The sequence below is a fragment of the Gnatocerus cornutus genome, chromosome 8, assembly GCF_029298725.1.
Source record: "Gnatocerus cornutus isolate USDA-ARS CGAHR chromosome 8, icGnaCorn1.1, whole genome shotgun sequence".
In the NCBI taxonomy this organism is placed as follows: domain Eukaryota; kingdom Metazoa; phylum Arthropoda; class Insecta; order Coleoptera; family Tenebrionidae; genus Gnatocerus; species Gnatocerus cornutus.
In genome coordinates this window covers 7,519,076-7,538,085 of record NC_142240.1, presented here as the reverse complement: position 1 = coordinate 7,538,085, position 19,010 = coordinate 7,519,076, and the positions used below count along the sequence as shown (strand labels likewise).

At 35.9% G+C, this 19,010-nt stretch overlaps 1 protein-coding gene across 2 annotated transcripts; it reads right to left on the bottom strand.

The window, feature by feature from the left end:
* Positions 1-205: 205 nt before the first annotated feature.
* On the bottom strand, positions 206-6,469 carry LOC148169400 (uncharacterized). 2 transcript variants are annotated; one of them, XR_015770549.1, is made up of 4 exons: positions 6,427-6,469; positions 6,305-6,374; positions 617-1,931; positions 206-556 (listed from the first exon to the last, which is right to left on the bottom strand). XR_015770549.1 is itself a non-coding variant. In XM_088043072.1 (4 exons), the coding sequence occupies exons 3-4, from the start codon at positions 624-626 to the stop codon at positions 225-227; spliced, it is 342 nt and encodes a 113-aa protein (XP_087899198.1). In that variant the 5' UTR covers positions 627-1,045; positions 6,305-6,374; positions 6,427-6,469; the 3' UTR covers positions 206-224. The 2 variants fall into 2 exon arrangements, 1 of the variants encoding a protein (XP_087899198.1); XM_088043072.1 differs by having other exon boundaries at positions 617-1,045.
* Positions 6,470-19,010: the final 12,541 nt, after the last annotated feature.

Here is a 19,010-nt window from a genome sequence, read left to right as displayed (position 1 = left end):
AACTGCAGATAAGGTATAATTCATAACAGTTTTTTCAAGAAAAAGGAAATCTAAAGAAAAACCAAGAAAAAAAAAATGTCTGGGTGAATAAAAAGATAAGAAAAAGAAAAAAGAGGAAAAAAGGGGGTTGGAAGCGAGGCAACTGACTCGCCTAGCCTAGCCTAGCCTGGCCTAATTTTCCAGGAAGATTAAGAAAAAGTCAAAGTTAGTAACTATTTTGTTTATTATTGAAATGAATAATGTTGCATTTGCTCCTGGTGTACATTTCTTAAGGAACATTGTGGTACAGTTTTAATTAAATCTCCTTGAACTGGAGATGTAGTACCCTGTTGTTGTTGTTGTTGTTGTTGGTCGTGGTGGTGGTGGTGGTGGTGGTTGTGGTGGTACGGGTATTGTGGATAAGTTTCATTATTCAAAAGATTCCATCTTTCTTTAAGTTGTTGTTCTTTTGAAGCTTCAATGGAGGGTTGTAAACGCCGTTTACATTTAATTAAATGCAAAGACATGCGAGTTGGTTTGACCCAATGGTCTTTAATTATCGGACACTGAATTAGTTCTAAAGAAAGAGATAGGAGAAAATTATAGGTATGTTCAAATTATATAAATAATTTCTCACCTTCACTCATGATTTAAAACTTCAATTGACTGAATGACAAGTTAATACCTACTAGCGTATTTATATGAAATCCTCATAAGTAAACACATGATCAGCTTACACAGGTCTTTTTTAATTTTTTTTATAAATAACACTGAATCATCTTGTTTTTCAACTCCAATCAGTTTTGCAACATTATATTTTTATAAATAACACCAAATCATCTTGTTTTTCAACTTTAATCAGTTTTGCAACATTGTAACTAATGGGTTCAATAAATCAATATAATTAATTCATATATATTTTTATTTATTTTACATGTAAATTTTGCATTTGTTTTTGTAATTGCAAGAACTCAATGTCAGCTCTTAACTTCTTCAAGGCTTTGAGCAAAGATTCGGTCTGTTTTCTTTTCCGTCTCAAAAGATTTTTTAGTTGTTGTTTGGATTTCTGAAAGGAACAAATAAATATTCAAGTTTTTTTTAACATTTTTTTTTTATTTAACGTAAATTTACGTATTAGTATTTTGGGTGTTTCTCTTTATATAACATTTGGACATATTTTACATAAAGGCATATAGTACAGATAGCCCCTTGCTCGGTGGTTTCACCTTGACATTTTGGACATTTGAATTGAACAGGTACAGGCATGTTGCCTCTAACAATACATAACAGATTATGGTTACAAATTAACAAGTTGCGGTTTAAGCAAGCAGACTATATGTGACATGCTGCTGTTTTAAAACTAAGTAAAGCTAAGGAATTTACGTTAAATTTATCAGATCTTTTGCGGTTGAGATATACCTACGCTTATTATGTTCTTCATTACGGTTGCTAGTTATTCTATAATTTGTTACAGCAAAATTTATTTTGTACCAATTATTATTTTCTAAATATAAGGCACTTTTACAAAAGTCCATGTCAAATGTATTTATAATTTTAAATACAAATAATTCGAAATTTGAAATTTCTGGATAGTTTCCAATCCAAATAATGTTAAAAACAATATTTTTATAGACTTTATAGTATGAAAAAAATGAGTGTTGTTCTGTTTTGTAACCAACATATTGATTATAAAAGCGTATTACTGTATCAACAGATTGAGGAGCATCATCTTGCGTGCCTTCAACAAATATATCTACATCACTAAAATGATTAGTCTTATTTAACATGCAAGCGGCAAAACCACCTGCTACAAAACATCTTCTAGTACTACTATACAAATTTAATTGTTCTTGCACAACAGTCAAAACTTGGTGAAACGGATTTGATTTTGTTCCCTCACAGGAATCACCATAAAATCGTTTACTAATATACTTAATATGATGTGGTAAAATCTAAAAAGAAAAAACAAAACATTTTAAAACGATTTATCCATCTTCAGCAATTGTTTCTTCTGAATCATAGTTAGACTCTTCAATTTCGTTTGGTAAATTAAACGTTTCTTTAAACTTTTGCTTAAGTGTTTTTGGTAAAATCGATTTCGCAACAACTCTATTGACATCATTTTTGCTTAATTGTCGTGGATTCCTACCCAACTCAACTAAGTATCTGGTTTCCTGATATAAATAAAATCGTCTTTTAAAAAAATTGTTTATACGCTCCTTTGTGGCTTGTTCATAAGTTATGCTAGTTTTAACCATGTTGAGTCTTCAGTACAATACAACAAGTTCAAAATGTTATCACCACCACCACACAGTTTACTTTTTTTAGTCTCTACTACTACTTCTTCACTATGTACTTCAATTGAATAATCACAAAAAAAAAAAAACAATCACAGTTGTGACAGTACACAGTTCCTTGGTCGTTGTTGTTGCTGCTTTGGATGGGTGTAGGAACAATTCTTCTTTTTACAGCCTTTTCAGTTATATCCTTATCAAAACGATTGACGTCTACAAAAACTGTGTCCCATTTAGATCTCAGACTGTTAAACTTTTAAATTGAAAGTGTTAATAAATTAAAATAAAATTGAAATAAAGAATTTAAATTAATACAAATATCCCCAAGGTAAAGTGTCTGTGCTCATATTATTTACTAATCTTTTATCATCCGAACCACTTAAAGCCAACTTTGTTTGTTTCAAGGTAAAAACTGTATGCTTTTGTGATTGGATAACATTTTGAGTAACATCTAATTTTTGATTATTAAACAAACATTCAAAATAATCATCAAAAGTAATTAATTTAAGAGCAGATGTTTTTATACCTTTAGCCTTTTTTATAATTCCAAAATTTGCAATAAAATTATAAATTTCCCGTTTACTTGACTTTTCTCGTTGCATATTTTCAAGACGTTTTTGTTTGTCAGCGTTATCATGTAAAACTTTAATTGAGTACATTTTTGATCGTAGACCAATAAAATGAGTCATAATTCGACCACAGTTCTCATCCTTCATAAGGCCTAGCACTTTTTTATTTTTTTGTGGAATGTTATAAATATAATTCAGTGGGTAATCTGACGTATCAAATTTATGAATATCCTTTTTTATATGTGCATAGATATCATCATCGTTAAATAAGTAAATCAAACCATCTGTATCAGTATATAATAATTTTACATTAGTTCCAAATTTTGATAAAATGTAATTGTAATGAAAGTCGTACAAAAAAGTTTTTGATATATCTAAAATTGACATTCCCACGTAGATAGGTTTATTAAATGTAATTTCCAACCGTTTCATTTCAATTATAATCATATTTTTACTAAATATTATACAACTATGAAAGTTTGGCTGTGAAATATACCAATTTGCACCGTATCGTCCTTTCCATTTCGTTACCAATTTCTATATTTTTTTACATTTTCAATAGTTTTTCCAAAAACAGCATTATTCATTAATTTATAAAAAAAATTCTCAAATTCATTTTTACTCTGTTTTCTCAATTCTGTATTTAAGTCGATATACTTTTTTAACCAGTTAATTTAGTATTTTTTGAATCGGAAATTGGTGGAACTAAATGCTCAGGACATAAAGGTAAGTCTTTATGCAAATCAAATAGTGTTGGTGGATATTCAAGATCTACTTCAAAAATGTATCCAATTTCACAATCATCATCGTATAGTGTGTTAAAATCAATTTTATATAAGCTTAAAAAATCAGGGAAAAATATTAGAACATCAGAGGCCAATCAAAAGGAAATCAGAGGAAATCACTAGGATATCAGGGGAAGTTAGACGAAGTCATAAGAAAATCAGGGAAATTTGGACGAAATTATAAGAAAATTCTGAGGAAATTAGACAAAAATAAATACAAAGTAATTAAGGGAAGTTTGGCGAGGATTATAGGATTATAAGCTTCACCCATATATTTATTGTTTGCTTGCCCGTATCTATTCGAACATTGTGAAACTCCTCCTCGAATACCTCGTTCAAAAAACATTATCATATCAACATCAGTTAATAAAGTTAATTCAACGTTTGTGATTTTTAACATACTATCAAAAGATAATCCAGGAGCTGTACAATAGTGAAGACTATCTAATTCATATGTTTTCATACAAGTAGATCTAAAATTTTCAAATATATCAGCCAAAAGTAAAACGTCAGTTAAATACAATTCAGCATACTCTTGAAGAGTGTTAATTTCAAATACTTGCCAAACCGTACAAGCATGTTCATAATCGGCACCAGAAATCTCAGTATTAGACACATGACTAAAAAACTTTTGCATAGATGGTAAACTATTCTCTTGCAATTTTTCCCAACAATCAAGATACTCATAAGGAAAGATGCCTTTGCGAGTGACTAAATTAAATTTTAAATCATCTTTATAAAATTTCCGTATAATAATTTTTTGCTCATCATTTAAATATGTGGATAATTTATCAATACTACTTGGCATAAATCTGTATGAATCTAAAAATCTAAATTTAATTTTACTGTTGAGAATGTATTTAGTAAACGAAATATATTTTTCTTTATTAATTGGTAATAGATCAATGTGTCCATGAATTTCTGTACTTAAAGCTTTAATTATAAAATGACTATCATAACCAGATAAATTATGAAAAATTACTGGAATAGTATTCATATCTTGAAATTTTAGGTTACATGAGTTATGAGCAGCACCTCTGAACTTTCCTGTTAAATGACAATGATCTTTCACTTTTCTCTCATTATCATCGTTTAAAAATGCTTTACAACAAATATGACATTTCATTGCTAATAAGAAATTTTGCTCTTCTTCAACAGATAATGATTTCATTTTACATGGGTGAGAAAAAATTGTTTCCAATTCATTTGAAATCTTTTTTAATTCATGTGCAAACCATACTGAACAATTTTTACCAGTATAGGTATGAAATCTTGATAATGAATCGTCATAGGAACATTTTAAATAAAATGCAATACTAAACGGTTTATGTTTTTGATACTTTTCACAAGTGTTTGTTTTGTTCAAATCTTTATAGTTTATCAGTAGACACTCCAAATCAGCGTAAATAACGAAAGGCACCATCAGTTTATTTTTATAATTTTTAAATTTTAGAATACTTTTATCTTTAGAGGGAAGTTTTATTTTAGTTTCGTTTAACACTGAACAATTGCGCATATGATCATTAACTATATTTTGAGTAGAAAAATGATTTAAACATCTTTCACAAACCCACTTTTTATTTTTAATATTACCCATTTGATAACTTGTTAATCGTGCTAAATTTTTAATGTAAGCAAAATGAAATAAACATTTATTAGAAAGTTCATCATCATCATCATCATCATCATCATCATCATCATCATCATTATCAGTATCTTTTGTTATCATAAGTAAATTAATTTTAGGTGAAATTTCACTTTTACTCAACAGCAAAGGGAGTATTTTTTTCTTTTTATTCAAAATAGTAAAGACATTTATTGCCAACTGATTCATTTTTTCAAATTTTGGAATATCTTCAAGAGCAATGGGAAATCTTATATTGTTGAATTTTAACACCAAACTAAAATGTGGATAAGATGTTACACGTGAAACATTTTTTATTGTTTTTACAGGATATAAAGCACAAACAACAGCCCATAAGAAGCAAAATTGGTCATTGTTCTTGATATTGATTACACTTTTAGTATTTTTAACAAAATCAGGTAAATCAACATATGTTGAAATACCAACACTGATCGGATTATATTTATTTATATTAACTTTCAGATGTAAAATTTCTTTTAGAGCCCACCCACTGTCCCTTTCTTGAAACTCTTCTAGTTGTAACAAAATTTTTTCATAAACATTAATTTTGAACCAATTTTTCAAATCTGTACTTTTATCAATTACCATATTTGGAGTAGAAAAAAATTTATGAGTTGTCTCGTGAGTGTGAGGTTTTATAAAGACTCCAACAAAAATTACATTTACTTTTAATAACGACCTTTTCAATTCATGTAAAATTCGTCTTGAAAATATTCTAAAGCATTTTAAGAGAAATTTTTTTGGATCTTTCAAAGAAAAATTTGTTATCATACCCGTTTTAATTCTACTTTTAAAACAAGAGTCAACATCTTGCCAAATTAACTTTTTAGATTTTAAATACTTTACACTATGTATTTTTTGTTTTAAGATTAGTAAATAATCCTTTAAAATAGTTAAATTTGATTCAATTTTTGCAAAATTTTTTACACAATTTAATTTATTTTTTAAACATCTCTTATGTAATAAAATGGTTTTTTTGAGCCAGGTTATATATTTTAGAAATTCTTTCTTATGTTTAATTAATCCACTAACCTTTTCAATTTTGTTAACAGCAGAAGTTGAGATTTCATCTAAAATCTTTTGACTGGCCATCTTTTATAGTCTGTTTACAAAATTTGAATTAATAAAAGAATAATATTAGCAAAAGTACTTACTTTGAAATTTCACTAGCAACACTTGAAATGTAAACTGCAGAGACACATTGAAAACTGAGTATGATTGAAGCTGTATTTATATTTATTATAAAATTTAAAAATTATCAACGTCATTTCACATTGAAATTATCAGAGCATGCACGTGTCATTTTTATCATCTAAAACTGCAAGAGTTGCAAATAATTATCATTTTGGAAAATTAACATTTGACATTCAAATTATCAAATTTGATCTAAAACTGTAATTTTTAGAATGTGATAATCATTTGCAACATTAAAAAAAAAACCAAAATTATATTTTATATATTTTTATTTTTTACAATACATATACCACATGTATAAGTTGTGAACGTTTTCTAAAGCACAATTTAAGTATTCACTATGCTTTAAGCAGTGGTGGGACTTAAAAATTGTCTTCATGGTGTTTACTGGAAGACATCCATCAGTTTCGAGGTCGACAATATCCTCATCCAGAAAAAATTGCTGTAACCATTTTTTCTTTGGCAGACCTTTCACTGCCACAAGGACTTTTTGATTTGGATTGTATTGTATGAAGTCCTTTAGAAATTTCTCGATGCTTTCATACCTTATTATTGATGGATCTTCATAGTAGGATTCAACCCCGTGTATTTGATCAGTGGTGTAGTCAATCTGTTTTTGGAAGGCAGCACTGCACATCTCGATTGTGACCGGAAACTTGACGAAGGCGTGTTGGTATTGTTGGGTGTCGACATCCAGAATTGCCAATTCTTTGCATACAAAGCATGTACCGAGTTGGTAACCTTGTATGTCAAGTAGATACATTTTGCTTCTTTTCACAGTTGATGTAAAATACAATTTAATTACAGAAACAGATCTTCACCTATTTATACCTAAACATTTTTTAAAAATGCATGCACGAGTTATTGATAAAGATGTTTTTCCCAATAATTTAAGCAGCATTTGCATTTCTTAAATGTTAAACAAAATAAAGATAACTGGTGTGTGTTTTTCCATATATTTTGCAAAAACAAATTAATGCAGCGTAAGTGCAAAATTGATATTTATTGGTGTGTTTTTTTTCATCAATTCTGTCAGCATGTTTTTATCAGTTAACCTTACAATTTTGTAACAAAAATTATCAACATTTTTTAGTTTGCATACTATAAAAGCTTCGAGAATTTTCTGTTTCTTCATCAGTGTTTGAATCTCAACACCACAACCAAAATGTCGACCACACCATGTACTATTGTAGTGTTTAGCGAAGATCCTGAAAATCTGCCTGCTGAGCATATTAGGGTTGTAATGAAGCAATTATTCCAGTAAGTTTTTTATTATTTTTTTCTTAGTATTTTTTGACTCATGTGTTTGGTGTATGTTCAGATATGGCGTGCTCGAGATTAAACGTTTGGGAGACAAAGTGTTTGTTTCCCTTAAATATTGCCCTCGAGGCAGTTCGTTAAAACGAAAATTTGGCAATTTACCTATTAGATATATCTTATTCTTCTGCTTCTTCTTCTTCACCATTCACATCTACGAGCATATGTGTGGAGCGCGCATCATTGACGCCGGCTGTAAATCTCTGCTTCACAACTCAAAGGTTCACGGTTCGAAACCATCACAGATCCAACACATTTTTTCAGAACACTTCACAGCGCAGGTAAACAAAAACAAGTTTTTTTCAAATTACTTTCCTACCTACCTGCTCACCTACCTTGAACACACCCTAATTACACCTGTGACCACACCCATCTTGTGGACACGCCCATTGCATCCACTAAGGCCTCTTCAGCAGCCTCCGGATTGACCAACAACACCAGAGGCTCCTGAAGACTTCTTCAAATACAAGAATGACCTTCACCAAGGTCATGGACAGATGTGGATGGTACATGCCATGGAAGTGTCCCAGAACCCCGCGTCCTATACTACTCTCGAATTTCTTAGAGTTGTTAATGCGAAATCATTAGTCACGTGCTCTGGCTGTTTCTATTTTTCCATCGAAATTTTCATATTCGATTATTGCACTTCCATTCTTTACGTTGACTGGTTTGGAAAATATTTGACAATGAGGTGGTACTACGATTCGACGTGGAAATCTGGGCATAGATGTTGCAGGAGTTCAATTGTAATTGTCTGAATTTTGATAATAAATTGGGATTTGAGCCATTGGTGTTTCTATTAGTTTATTTTTCATCTTGATGTTGGGTTGCAATTGAATTAAGATGTCTGTACCGATTAATCCATTAAGCAAGCTGGTGGGTTTGTTTGGAATTGAGAGACTCACAAATTTGTGTTTCATATATTTGTGTCACTAGTTTTAACTTTACAAGATTTAACTGGTGGCAAAATGGTTGTCTCGTGCGAAGTGCCTCAAGTAGGGGTAGATAAATGGTGGGGATATGGTGGTAGTACCGCCACCCCTTACAATAGTGGTGCGAGACGCAACACAAGCCGCTTTCAAAGAAGTGGTGGTTGTTTCATTATTTACTGTCGGAACAGGAAGTAAAATAGGTAGAGGAGTGGCGAGATGACGGAACCTCGGGAAACTCCGGCTTGGATTTCGATTGACTCGGAGAGTTCGCGTCCAACTTTGATCTTGACTGTTCTCTTCGTCAGAAATGAGTCGATGAGGCCTGTGAATCTGTCTGAAAACTTGAGGGTTTTGACTTTCTGATTTATCCCAGCGTGCCAAACTCGGTCAAATGCCTTCTCGATGTCTAAAAAGACACCAACTGTCTTGAGTTCGGTAATGCCGAGGTCGACATCAAGCATGACGCAAGAGAAGATGGGGTTGGCGGGCTGGTTTCTTGACCGGGCAGTTTTTTGGGTCTTTATGGTTAGAGAAACCACACACGTGGGGGAGCCGATCTGATCCCGCAACATTTGAAGATGATCGCCGTTGGCTAGAGCCTTGTGGCACTGAAATTCGCCTTGCGGCTCGACTCCTATTGCTGTTTTTTCTTTATTGTGAGGGCCAGGGACAATATCATCTGGACTCACTTGTAACCCTTTGGGACACCCGGTGAGGTACTCAGTTAAGGATTACAAGGCTGAATCTCTTCCAGTTGCTGAACAGAACTCAATCTTCTTACTTTTCTTACAGATTTTCTTTTCTAGTTCCTTAACGCTTTTAAGTGACTCTAATGATTTTTTGTAAACTATTGTAGTTCGCTGTTTTTTCCTTCCAAAAGAGTTCATGAAAGTTTCATTCTAACCATGTAACTTGTTGTTGATCTTTTTCTTAGAGGCTTGTAAATAGAAAAGGAGGTCTAATTAAAAACGTGTAGGCTTCAAAAAAAGTGGAAAAGAACAGCCGCGCATTGTAAGCAACTTCACTTCAATGTTAAATGTTATCTGAAACATAGACAATGCTACACATACTCACATCTATACAAATCGAAATTATTTAAATTTCTTAATTATTTTAAACTGTTTTTGCCCAAGCCAAAAGGCTGTCTGCGTAATTTAATTATCGCAGTTACAAGGGCAGGAAACTCTATTTTCAGAAAAATATTTTCCACAAAGTTGAAGGTTTTCTTTATTATTTAACGAATATGAAGGCGGTTGTTCATTCGAATTGTCTCAGGATACTGTGAAGATATTCAAAAATAAATTCCTTGAATTGAAAATATATGAAAAAAGGAACTCACCTTATGGTAAATATGTAGACCCCATGTATTGTTTATACAACCTATACTGCCTAGTTCACACCCTGATATATTGAGAATTTCAGCATCTTCAGGGAGTTTTTCAAGAGACACCAAGACAAACTGATAAAGATAGGTTAAAATAAAACATAAATATTATATAAAGATCATAAACTTACAAGTTTACGATTAGGCCATCGGTTTCTAATAATTGATTTGACTTCTTATGTACTTGTAAATTATGGAAGTTCAATTGGATTTATATTTGCACGCACCACCCACTCACACACCTCTTATCGAATTCAAAATTTGCGCTAAAAATATGACATCTACTAATGTTGATCGATTTGCAGATTCCTGCATACATTAGACGACCTGCAGAATTTTTTTTTTCATTAATTTATTATATTTAAGAGATTACTCGATCGCTATAATAGTGTCATTGCCCATACACTCTTTACATATTTCCAGAAAATTTTTTAATCGATAATACAGATTTCTACCACACCATGATGGATAGATGGCGTGCACTCCACCATTTTTAAAAATCCCGCTACAGAAAATCGTACATACGACCCACCAAAAGTCTCATAAAAAATACAAACAGCGACTGAAAATCTCAAACACCTTGTTTATACCCTACGAACTATTTTAAATTTTTGTCTTGTTTGAAAACATCTAGTTTGGTCTGTTATCAATGTTTGCGGTTATTCCGAGAAACGCGGAAATCAGACCAAATGACCACACCCAAATAACGAACTATTTTACATGTTTTTTCCGAGAAATTATAATATTTTTTTCCGAGAAATTGCAATTTTTTCCGAGAACCGCACTCAATTTTTTTTGAAATTTTTGCTCTCTCTAGCGCCCTCTATGATTGTCACCCAAACCGTCACCGCCATCTTGATCATCTACCAGCTGTCACAATTAAAGACGCCATCTTGAACGATCAAATGTTTACAGCCATCTGTCAATTCAAATTTCCCGCCGCCAGCTGTCAAATTTTTAAATTTTCCGCCGTTTAGCCGCGCACGCGCACATTGAACTGTTTATCTGCCCGCGACGCCTCCAACCTTCGACCATATATTTCTAGACACACTGAGCCTTAGATGAAAGACACAGTAGTCCTTAACACAACACCACAACATCACAACATCATCACAACATTTTGCGAAAACTATCAACACACTGAGCGACGGTTTGTTATGAGCGTGAGATGTGCAGGTGGGGGAGGGGGGATCCACGGCAGCAAGCGAAATTGAACCTTAGGTCTGCCATGGTTTCCGAGCAGGCGATTGGTCTCTTCCGTCGTTACAACGCGTTCAAACAACTCGCATTCGGTAAGTCCAAGGTTCGATTCCCGACGGCCGCCTAGCATTCTAAAAGTTTTTGAGAGGTTTAGTTAAATACAGCGTTAGTATTTCCTAAAAATCTTTCATACCAGCAGTCAGTATAAAAGGTCTTTGGTATTTTCCCTCTCAAAAAAAATGTTCCGAAAAAATATAAATCGGACTTTTCTACTTTTAATTTTGTTCAACTGAGTTGTAAAATTAGGGGGATAATATTTACAAATCAAATGTGTCTAAAAATCTTGTTTTATTTTGAGAAATAAATGTATTTACATAAAAAAGAACAAAAAAAAGTTTTAGCTATAACTATTGATTCTGAAAATGAATAGATTTTGTTAATAAACTTCTAACCCTATGTTCAGTCCCTTCTTTTAGCCGTTTAGCCTCATAATGCAAACGTATGTTACAATATTTTTTTATTATTAATTTTGACAACTCTAGAGAATGGCTGCTCAAGGGATCTTCGTTTTCATCGTGATTTCCCAATAAAGAGAAAACACTTGGTGGCAGATTACGAACTGTGGACAATACGATGTAATTGAGAACATATTTCACATTGAAAATATTTCTTTGGGCCTTTAATTCCCGTAAACATTTTTCAGCGGTAATACAAATTTTGACAACAAGAGCAGAAGCGTTGAAGAGCTTTCCATACCGCTTCCGCTCTTGTAAAGCCGAAATGGCAGTTTCTCCATGTAGAGAATTGTAGCATGCATTGCATGTTACACATTTTTCCAAACATTTGACCACAAAACCGGCAATATATGCCACTACGTCGTGCGTATACGTAGTCAAATGCCATGACGAAGCAGTGACATAGTCGTGTTCATTATATTTGTGTGACACTTTAATATATTCTGAAGAATTTAAAAGATCATCGTCATTATCATTCCTTGTCAATGTATTACTAGAGCAATACAAAATAGATGTTGCATCGATGGCAATCGCATTACCTGTATCTGCTCCTTTAATTTCCGTCCGCAAAAGTAATCTCTTATATATATTTTGAAATTCTCGGGCAGTGGGATTATTGTTTGAACCTCCCTTGCTTCTAACAGCACTAAAAAATATTTCGAGATGATCTTGTGAAAACTTATACGTTAATATAAATTTCAATAATTTGGTTTCACCTGATACATAAATATCGAACATATTTATCAAACTCTCAATACAAATTAGAAATCCCAGAAAGCCAGTTTTACGGTTGCTGTTGAGAATAGGTACACCTCTAAGTTTTAAACCCAAGATGTATTCTTTGCAGTGCCGTAAATACGTGAAGATTTCATTAGAGTTTTCAGGAGACAATGGTTTTTTAAATTTGGTTTTGCAAGCCCAATTCCTACTATTTAATATATCGAAAAGATTATTTATTAATTTGCAAAAATCTGCTGTTGCTGAAACACCTTGAAAGTCTTCAAGCTGCAAATCATCAGAAACGTATTTGAAGGCATCAGCTACACTATTGCTGAAAGTTTGGGCTGCAATTTTTACTTTCATTTTTTCTCTTGTCCATTCCAAATGCCTATTCCTGATTTTTGTTGCAGCATGCAGACCTTCGGCGTTTTGTAATTCTATCAACTTTTCGAAAAAACTCCACTTAATTTCATTTCCGTCCTTATTAACTATGAACCCTAAAGTGGCTAGACAATTTCTTACCAATTTTAGCATGTGACATGCATCTAAATAAAAAAATATTTGATGATTTCTAAGTGGATGCATAAAATAAGTTTTCAAATTATTGACATTGGAAACATCACCACGAAGAATTGATAACATATTTAGATTGGCGGCAGCTCCATCAAATGTAATCGATGTAACAGTTACATCCACATCACTTAAAAATTCCAGACATTTAATCACTAAATTTGCCTTCTCAGTTGCGTTTAAACCCGCCAAAAAAAAGTAACCTACTGGTATTTTCCAGTGTCCGTTTACAGCTACCAACATAAACACTAAAACCTCTTTCGCCTCTGGTAAGTTGTCCGAGTCTAAACCGCTTCCTAAGTCTATGTATCCGACAAAATCACTTCCTGTCCATTCAACTTGTTTTCGGATAGCCATTTCGTCCATCACCAAATTACACAACACTTTTTCACCTTTGGCGTCGGCTTCGGTTACTTTCATCTTCAAAGCTTGCAATGCTTCTTGCGTAAAACCAGGTGCTGCATTCACCGATCTGTACCATTGTCTTATGGTGTTTGGGTGAGGCAAAGATTTGTTGAATTTGTCTCTAACATAATTGTAAGCTTTGCCTGAGTAAAAATTTAATGTTAATGCAAATTCTGGTGAATATTTTTGTTTTGACGACCCTTTTAAAAAATGTGTCAAAATTTGCGTTGATGCAGGCAGAGAAGCGTCTATAGTTATTTTCGCCGATTCGCTTATAAATTGTTGTTTTTGTATGTTCGGTACCATCACGGTACCACCCTCGTATTGGTGGGCGTCTGCGCACGCCTCACCCCCACACAGAGGGGTGGTCTTTACTTTTTCTGTACATAGTTTTTTGTAAGATAGTTCTGAATAAACCTCGAGAGTAAGAACAAGATTTTTGGCAACAAGCCCTTTTCACATTTTATTTTTCACTACGGCGACGCTTGAAAAAGCTCAAGCGTCGATTGAGAACTCAAGTTTCTCAACATAAATTGGTCCTTCGAGCCGGATCTGAGAGTGCAGTGCTCAGATCCGAAATTTGTGCTAGTGCCGGTGTGAAATTCTCAATTCGACGCCTTCATCGGGAAGCAGTGGTATAATCCAAACACCGATCAAAAGGTCAGCAGCGAAGTCGAGAAGCACACTGCAGTCAACCAGCTCTCCCATAAATTCAACGCTCCAACGCAGCGAAACATCGTCACCAGGATCTTAGCAACAGCAGATTCAATTCCAACGACACAACCTCATCATCAGCAGCAGCTCGCTCCAGTCCAGGAAAGGTTTCAGGTTAGAACTTCCTTCATTTCATTCTCCTGCGCTCATACACGCTTTCACTGTTGTCCCCAAGTTAATTTTCTCGGCTTTCGCGTTGTTACTTAATAAATCCAGTAAAGATGGCCGAAGAACAACTTAAGGCTCTTGTAACGAAACGTGCAGCTGTTAAAAGTCGATTGACTCGGTTTCACACCTTTTTTTCCAAGTCGGAAAACGCCAACAATGTTATGGAAATAAGGGAAAGACTTCAAGGGTTAAATTCATGCTTAAGCGAATTTGAGGGCTACCACTGGCAAATAAATTCGCTAAATTCAGAAAAGGCCACGGATGCAGACCTACAAAATTTTGAAGACGAGTATTATAGGATCATAAGTGCATGCAAGAATTTTCTAAACACGAAAACTGGGGCACGCCAAGGTCCATCGGCGGACGAACCGCCAATGGCCGCGGAGAAACCACCAACGGTCAAACTCCCAGAGATTAAGTTGCCGACATTTTCCGGCTCCCTTACGGAATGGATCAGTTTTCGGGAAACGTTTACAAATCTAATCCACGACACGGAGCTTCCTGCGGTCCAGAAATTGCACTATTTACGCGGTAGCTTGCAAGGGGACGCGAAACAGACAGTTGAGCACTTGACTCCATCTGCGGACAATTACGCGTCAGCATGGGCATTGCTGGAACAACGGTATGAGAATCCGCGCCTCATAACGCAGCACCACGTACGCGCTTTATTTTCACTGCCCCAAATCCATGGCAAAGACGCGAAATTACTAAGATCCGTCATAACTACCTTAAATTCTAACTTAAAAGCGTTGGAAAATATGAAGCGTCCCGTCAATCAATGGGACGACTTACTCGTCCACTTAATTTCATCAAAATTTGATCAACCCACTACAATCGCATGGGAAAATACGTTGACAAACGCTTCACCAAGCCAAAAAGAAATCATAGATTTTCTCACCAAGAGATGTCAAATGTGGGAGTCCTATGACGTAACCACAAGAGTCAACCAACATCCATTCAAAATTAATAAAAATTCCGGTAACAACCGTACAATTTCTCATATAGTCAGCCCTTCAGTCAAACCGTTGAAATGCTCCATATGTCGGCAGGGACATCATATTTACGGCTGTCCGCGATTTTTAGCGCTTAGTCCAGAGCAGCGCATGTTGGAAATCAAAAAACTTCAGCTCTGCATCAATTGCTTGCGCGGTGGCCACAGGTCGGAGACGTGCAATTCATCAAATTGCAGAAGTTGCAATAAAAGGCACAATACGCTCTTGCACGTGAATCAAAATTCTGCCCACAATGAAGAGCCGCAACCGTCGACCTCAGCCTTAACTTCGTCAGCCGAGACAAGCACTTCTTTAATTTGCTCGACCGTGTTTTTATCTACGGCCATCGTCAACGTATGCGCGCGAGGGGGCAACAATGTCCAGTTGCGGGCACTTCTCGACAACGGGTCTGCGTCGAATTTTGTTACGGAAGAAGCGATAAAAAAATTGAAACTAAACAACGTCAAAAACGTAAATATCGCCGTCTCCGGTATCGGTGGAATAGTGGCGCCGATAAAGCGATTTGTCAAAATTCAATTCACTAGCGCGCAAAACGCTTACTCTTCCGAGCTTAATTGCCTCGTTGTCCCAAAAATTACTGGTAACATACCTACCGTGCCAATTTCAGCGATAACAGGTGTACCAGAAAATATTCGCTTGGCCGATCCCGCCTATAACGTGCCGAATAAAATTGACCTCCTTATAGGCAATGAGTTATTTTGGGAATTAATTTGCGTGGGCCAAATTCAGATGCCAAACCGCGGTCCCATTCTGCAAAAAACCCAATTAGGCTGGATCATCAACGGCCCTTCAAAATCTAATCCGGTCCCAGCGCAAATCCCGTGCAACATCTCGAACATAGAGTTACATGACGCGGTGCAAACATTCTTCAACCTTGAAAATTGCGGAGAAAATACGGTCGACAACTCAAATAATTTATGCGAAGACATTTTTACCAAGACCTTCAGTCGAACGGCGCTGGGCCGATTTCAGGTCAAATTGCCCTTTCGGGACGAACCGCCCCTTCTGGGAAATTCTTACGACAGGGTTTGCAAGATGTTTCTGAATCTCGAACGACGGCTTCAAAGGGACCCGATTGTAAGGGAACAGTATAAGGAATTTATGGCCAATTATAAATCGCTAGGACACATGGTGGAAGTCCTAGAACCAGACCATACCGGATACTTTGTTCCGCACCATGCGGTCATAAACGAGGCCAGCTTAACAACAAAATTGCGGGTAGTCTTCAACGCGTCCTTCAAAACTACGAACAATAAATCCATAAATGACCACTTGCTGGTCGGCCCAGCATTACAACCCGAACTTTACGAAACTCTCATCCGGTTCAGAACGTACCCTGTGGCCATCACAGCGGACATCCAAAAGATGTACCGGCAAATTTTGTTACATCCGGAGCATCAAAAATACCAACAAATCCCTTGGCGTGATGACTCGACCGAACCCATAAAAATTTACAAGCTGCAAACGGTCACTTACGGTTTCGCAAGTTCGAGCTTTTTAGCGACCCGATGCCTAGAAGAACTCGCGAAAATCGCTGCAGCCGCAGATCTACCAAACGCCGCACGGGCCATTCGCCGTGATTTTTATGTAGATGATCTGCTCACCGGAGCTGACACGGAAATCGAGGCAATTCAACTTTTAAAGGAAGTAAAGTCGATTCTACGTAGCGGTGGCTTCGAACTGCACAAAATCATGTCCAATCGTCCTAATATCTCGGACACAAGTCAAATTTCAAGTAATAACACGGCCTCCTTAGACAAACAAGAAGTCAGCAAAACATTAGGAGTTCTGTGGGATCGCAATAGTGATCAAATCAAATTCGAAACAGCAAATAATCCGTCCCCTTCGCAAAGAATCACCAAACGCACAGTTTTGAGTGCGATCGCGAGAATATTCGATCCTCTTGGATTAGTAGCACCAGTTACAGTTGCAGCTAAAATTATTCTTCAAAAACTATGGTCATTAAAACTCGATTGGGATGAGAGTTTACCTGCCGAGTTACACACCCAATGGTGTCAATTCATAAACACTTTCTCGGAGTTGAATCACATTGAAATACCGCGATTAGTTCTTCATCAGCGCGAGGAATTTCAAATTCACGGCTTTTGCGATGCCAGTCAAAACGCGTATGGAGCATGCATTTATCTACGTAGCCTGGACGCCCAAGGCCATCCACAAACAAAACTTTTATGCTCAAAAAATAGAGTTGCTCCATTAAAGTCCATAACGATTCCGCGAATGGAATTATGCGCGGCGCTGCTTTTGGCGCGGCTGATCGTAAAGGTACGCAAAACTTTAAATCTTTCCGGGGCACGGTACCACCTCTGGAGTGACTCCACCATAGTTTTAGCTTGGTTGCGATTAGAACCCACACGATTAAAGGTATTCGTGTCAAATCGGGTATCGGAAATTCAATCCGCAACCAATGTCCGCGATTGGCATCATGTGCCATCAAGTCAGAATCCAGCCGACATTTTATCCCGTGGCACAACTCCCGCTCTTCTGTCAAAGTCTCGCTGGTTGACAGGACCGGAGTTTCTATCACTACCCAATTGCGAAATACCCGCCTTCAACGTAAATGCGGAATCAATGGATGATACAACCCTTCCCGAACTAAAAACCATTTGCTGCCTGAGAGTGATGCAGCCATCACAATTCGAATTATGGACGCGATTTTCATCATTTCAAAAATTGATCAGAGTAACCGCATTAATTCTGAGATTTAAAAACAACTGCTTATCAAAAACCACTAAACGAACCGGTCCTTTAAATAATGAGGAATTGAATCAGGCTCATGATACCATTATCAAAGCGACCCAATCAGAAGCTTTGCGCAACGAAATCCACGAGTTAAAGGGCTCCAAGGAAATTCCGAAGTCCAGCAAAATCGCGGCCTTAAGCCCATTTATCGACGATAACGGTCTTTTACGCGTAGGGGGGCGCCTTCGTAATTCTTCGTTGTCCGAATGGGGTAAACACCAATTAATATTGCCTAAGGATCATCCAGTAACGCGTTTGATAATTACAAAACATCACATAGAAGGTCTACATTCAGGCTGCCAGACAACTTTGGGCGCTGTTCGTTACAAGTACTGGCCCATTTCTGGACGAACCATTGTTCGGAAATTAATATTTAACTGCTTGAATTGTTACAAAACAAAACCCAGGCAATTTGATCAGTTCATGGCTGATCTTCCCGCAGATCGCGTCACGCCTTCTCGTCCTTTCTCAATTGTCGGTGTGGATTATGCGGGCCCATTCGCGTTAAAGAATGGATTTGGACGAACCCAAAAAACAATGAAGGCATACATTGCCATTTTTGTATGTTTTGCAACACGGGCCGTACATATCGAAGTTGTCTGCGAGTGCTCGTCCTCCGCTTTTCTCAATACCCTTAAAAGATTTATTGCTAGACGAGGTAAACCGGCAAAAATATTGTCGGACAATGGAAAAAATTTTGTTGGGGCCAATCGCCATCTCCAGCAGCTGCGCGTTTTGTTACGAGACCGCGAATTTAGAGCAAAATTGCACTCAGCGACTTCAAACGATGGAATAGAATGGCACTTTATTCCTCCACACGCTCCCCACATGGGAGGTTTGTGGGAA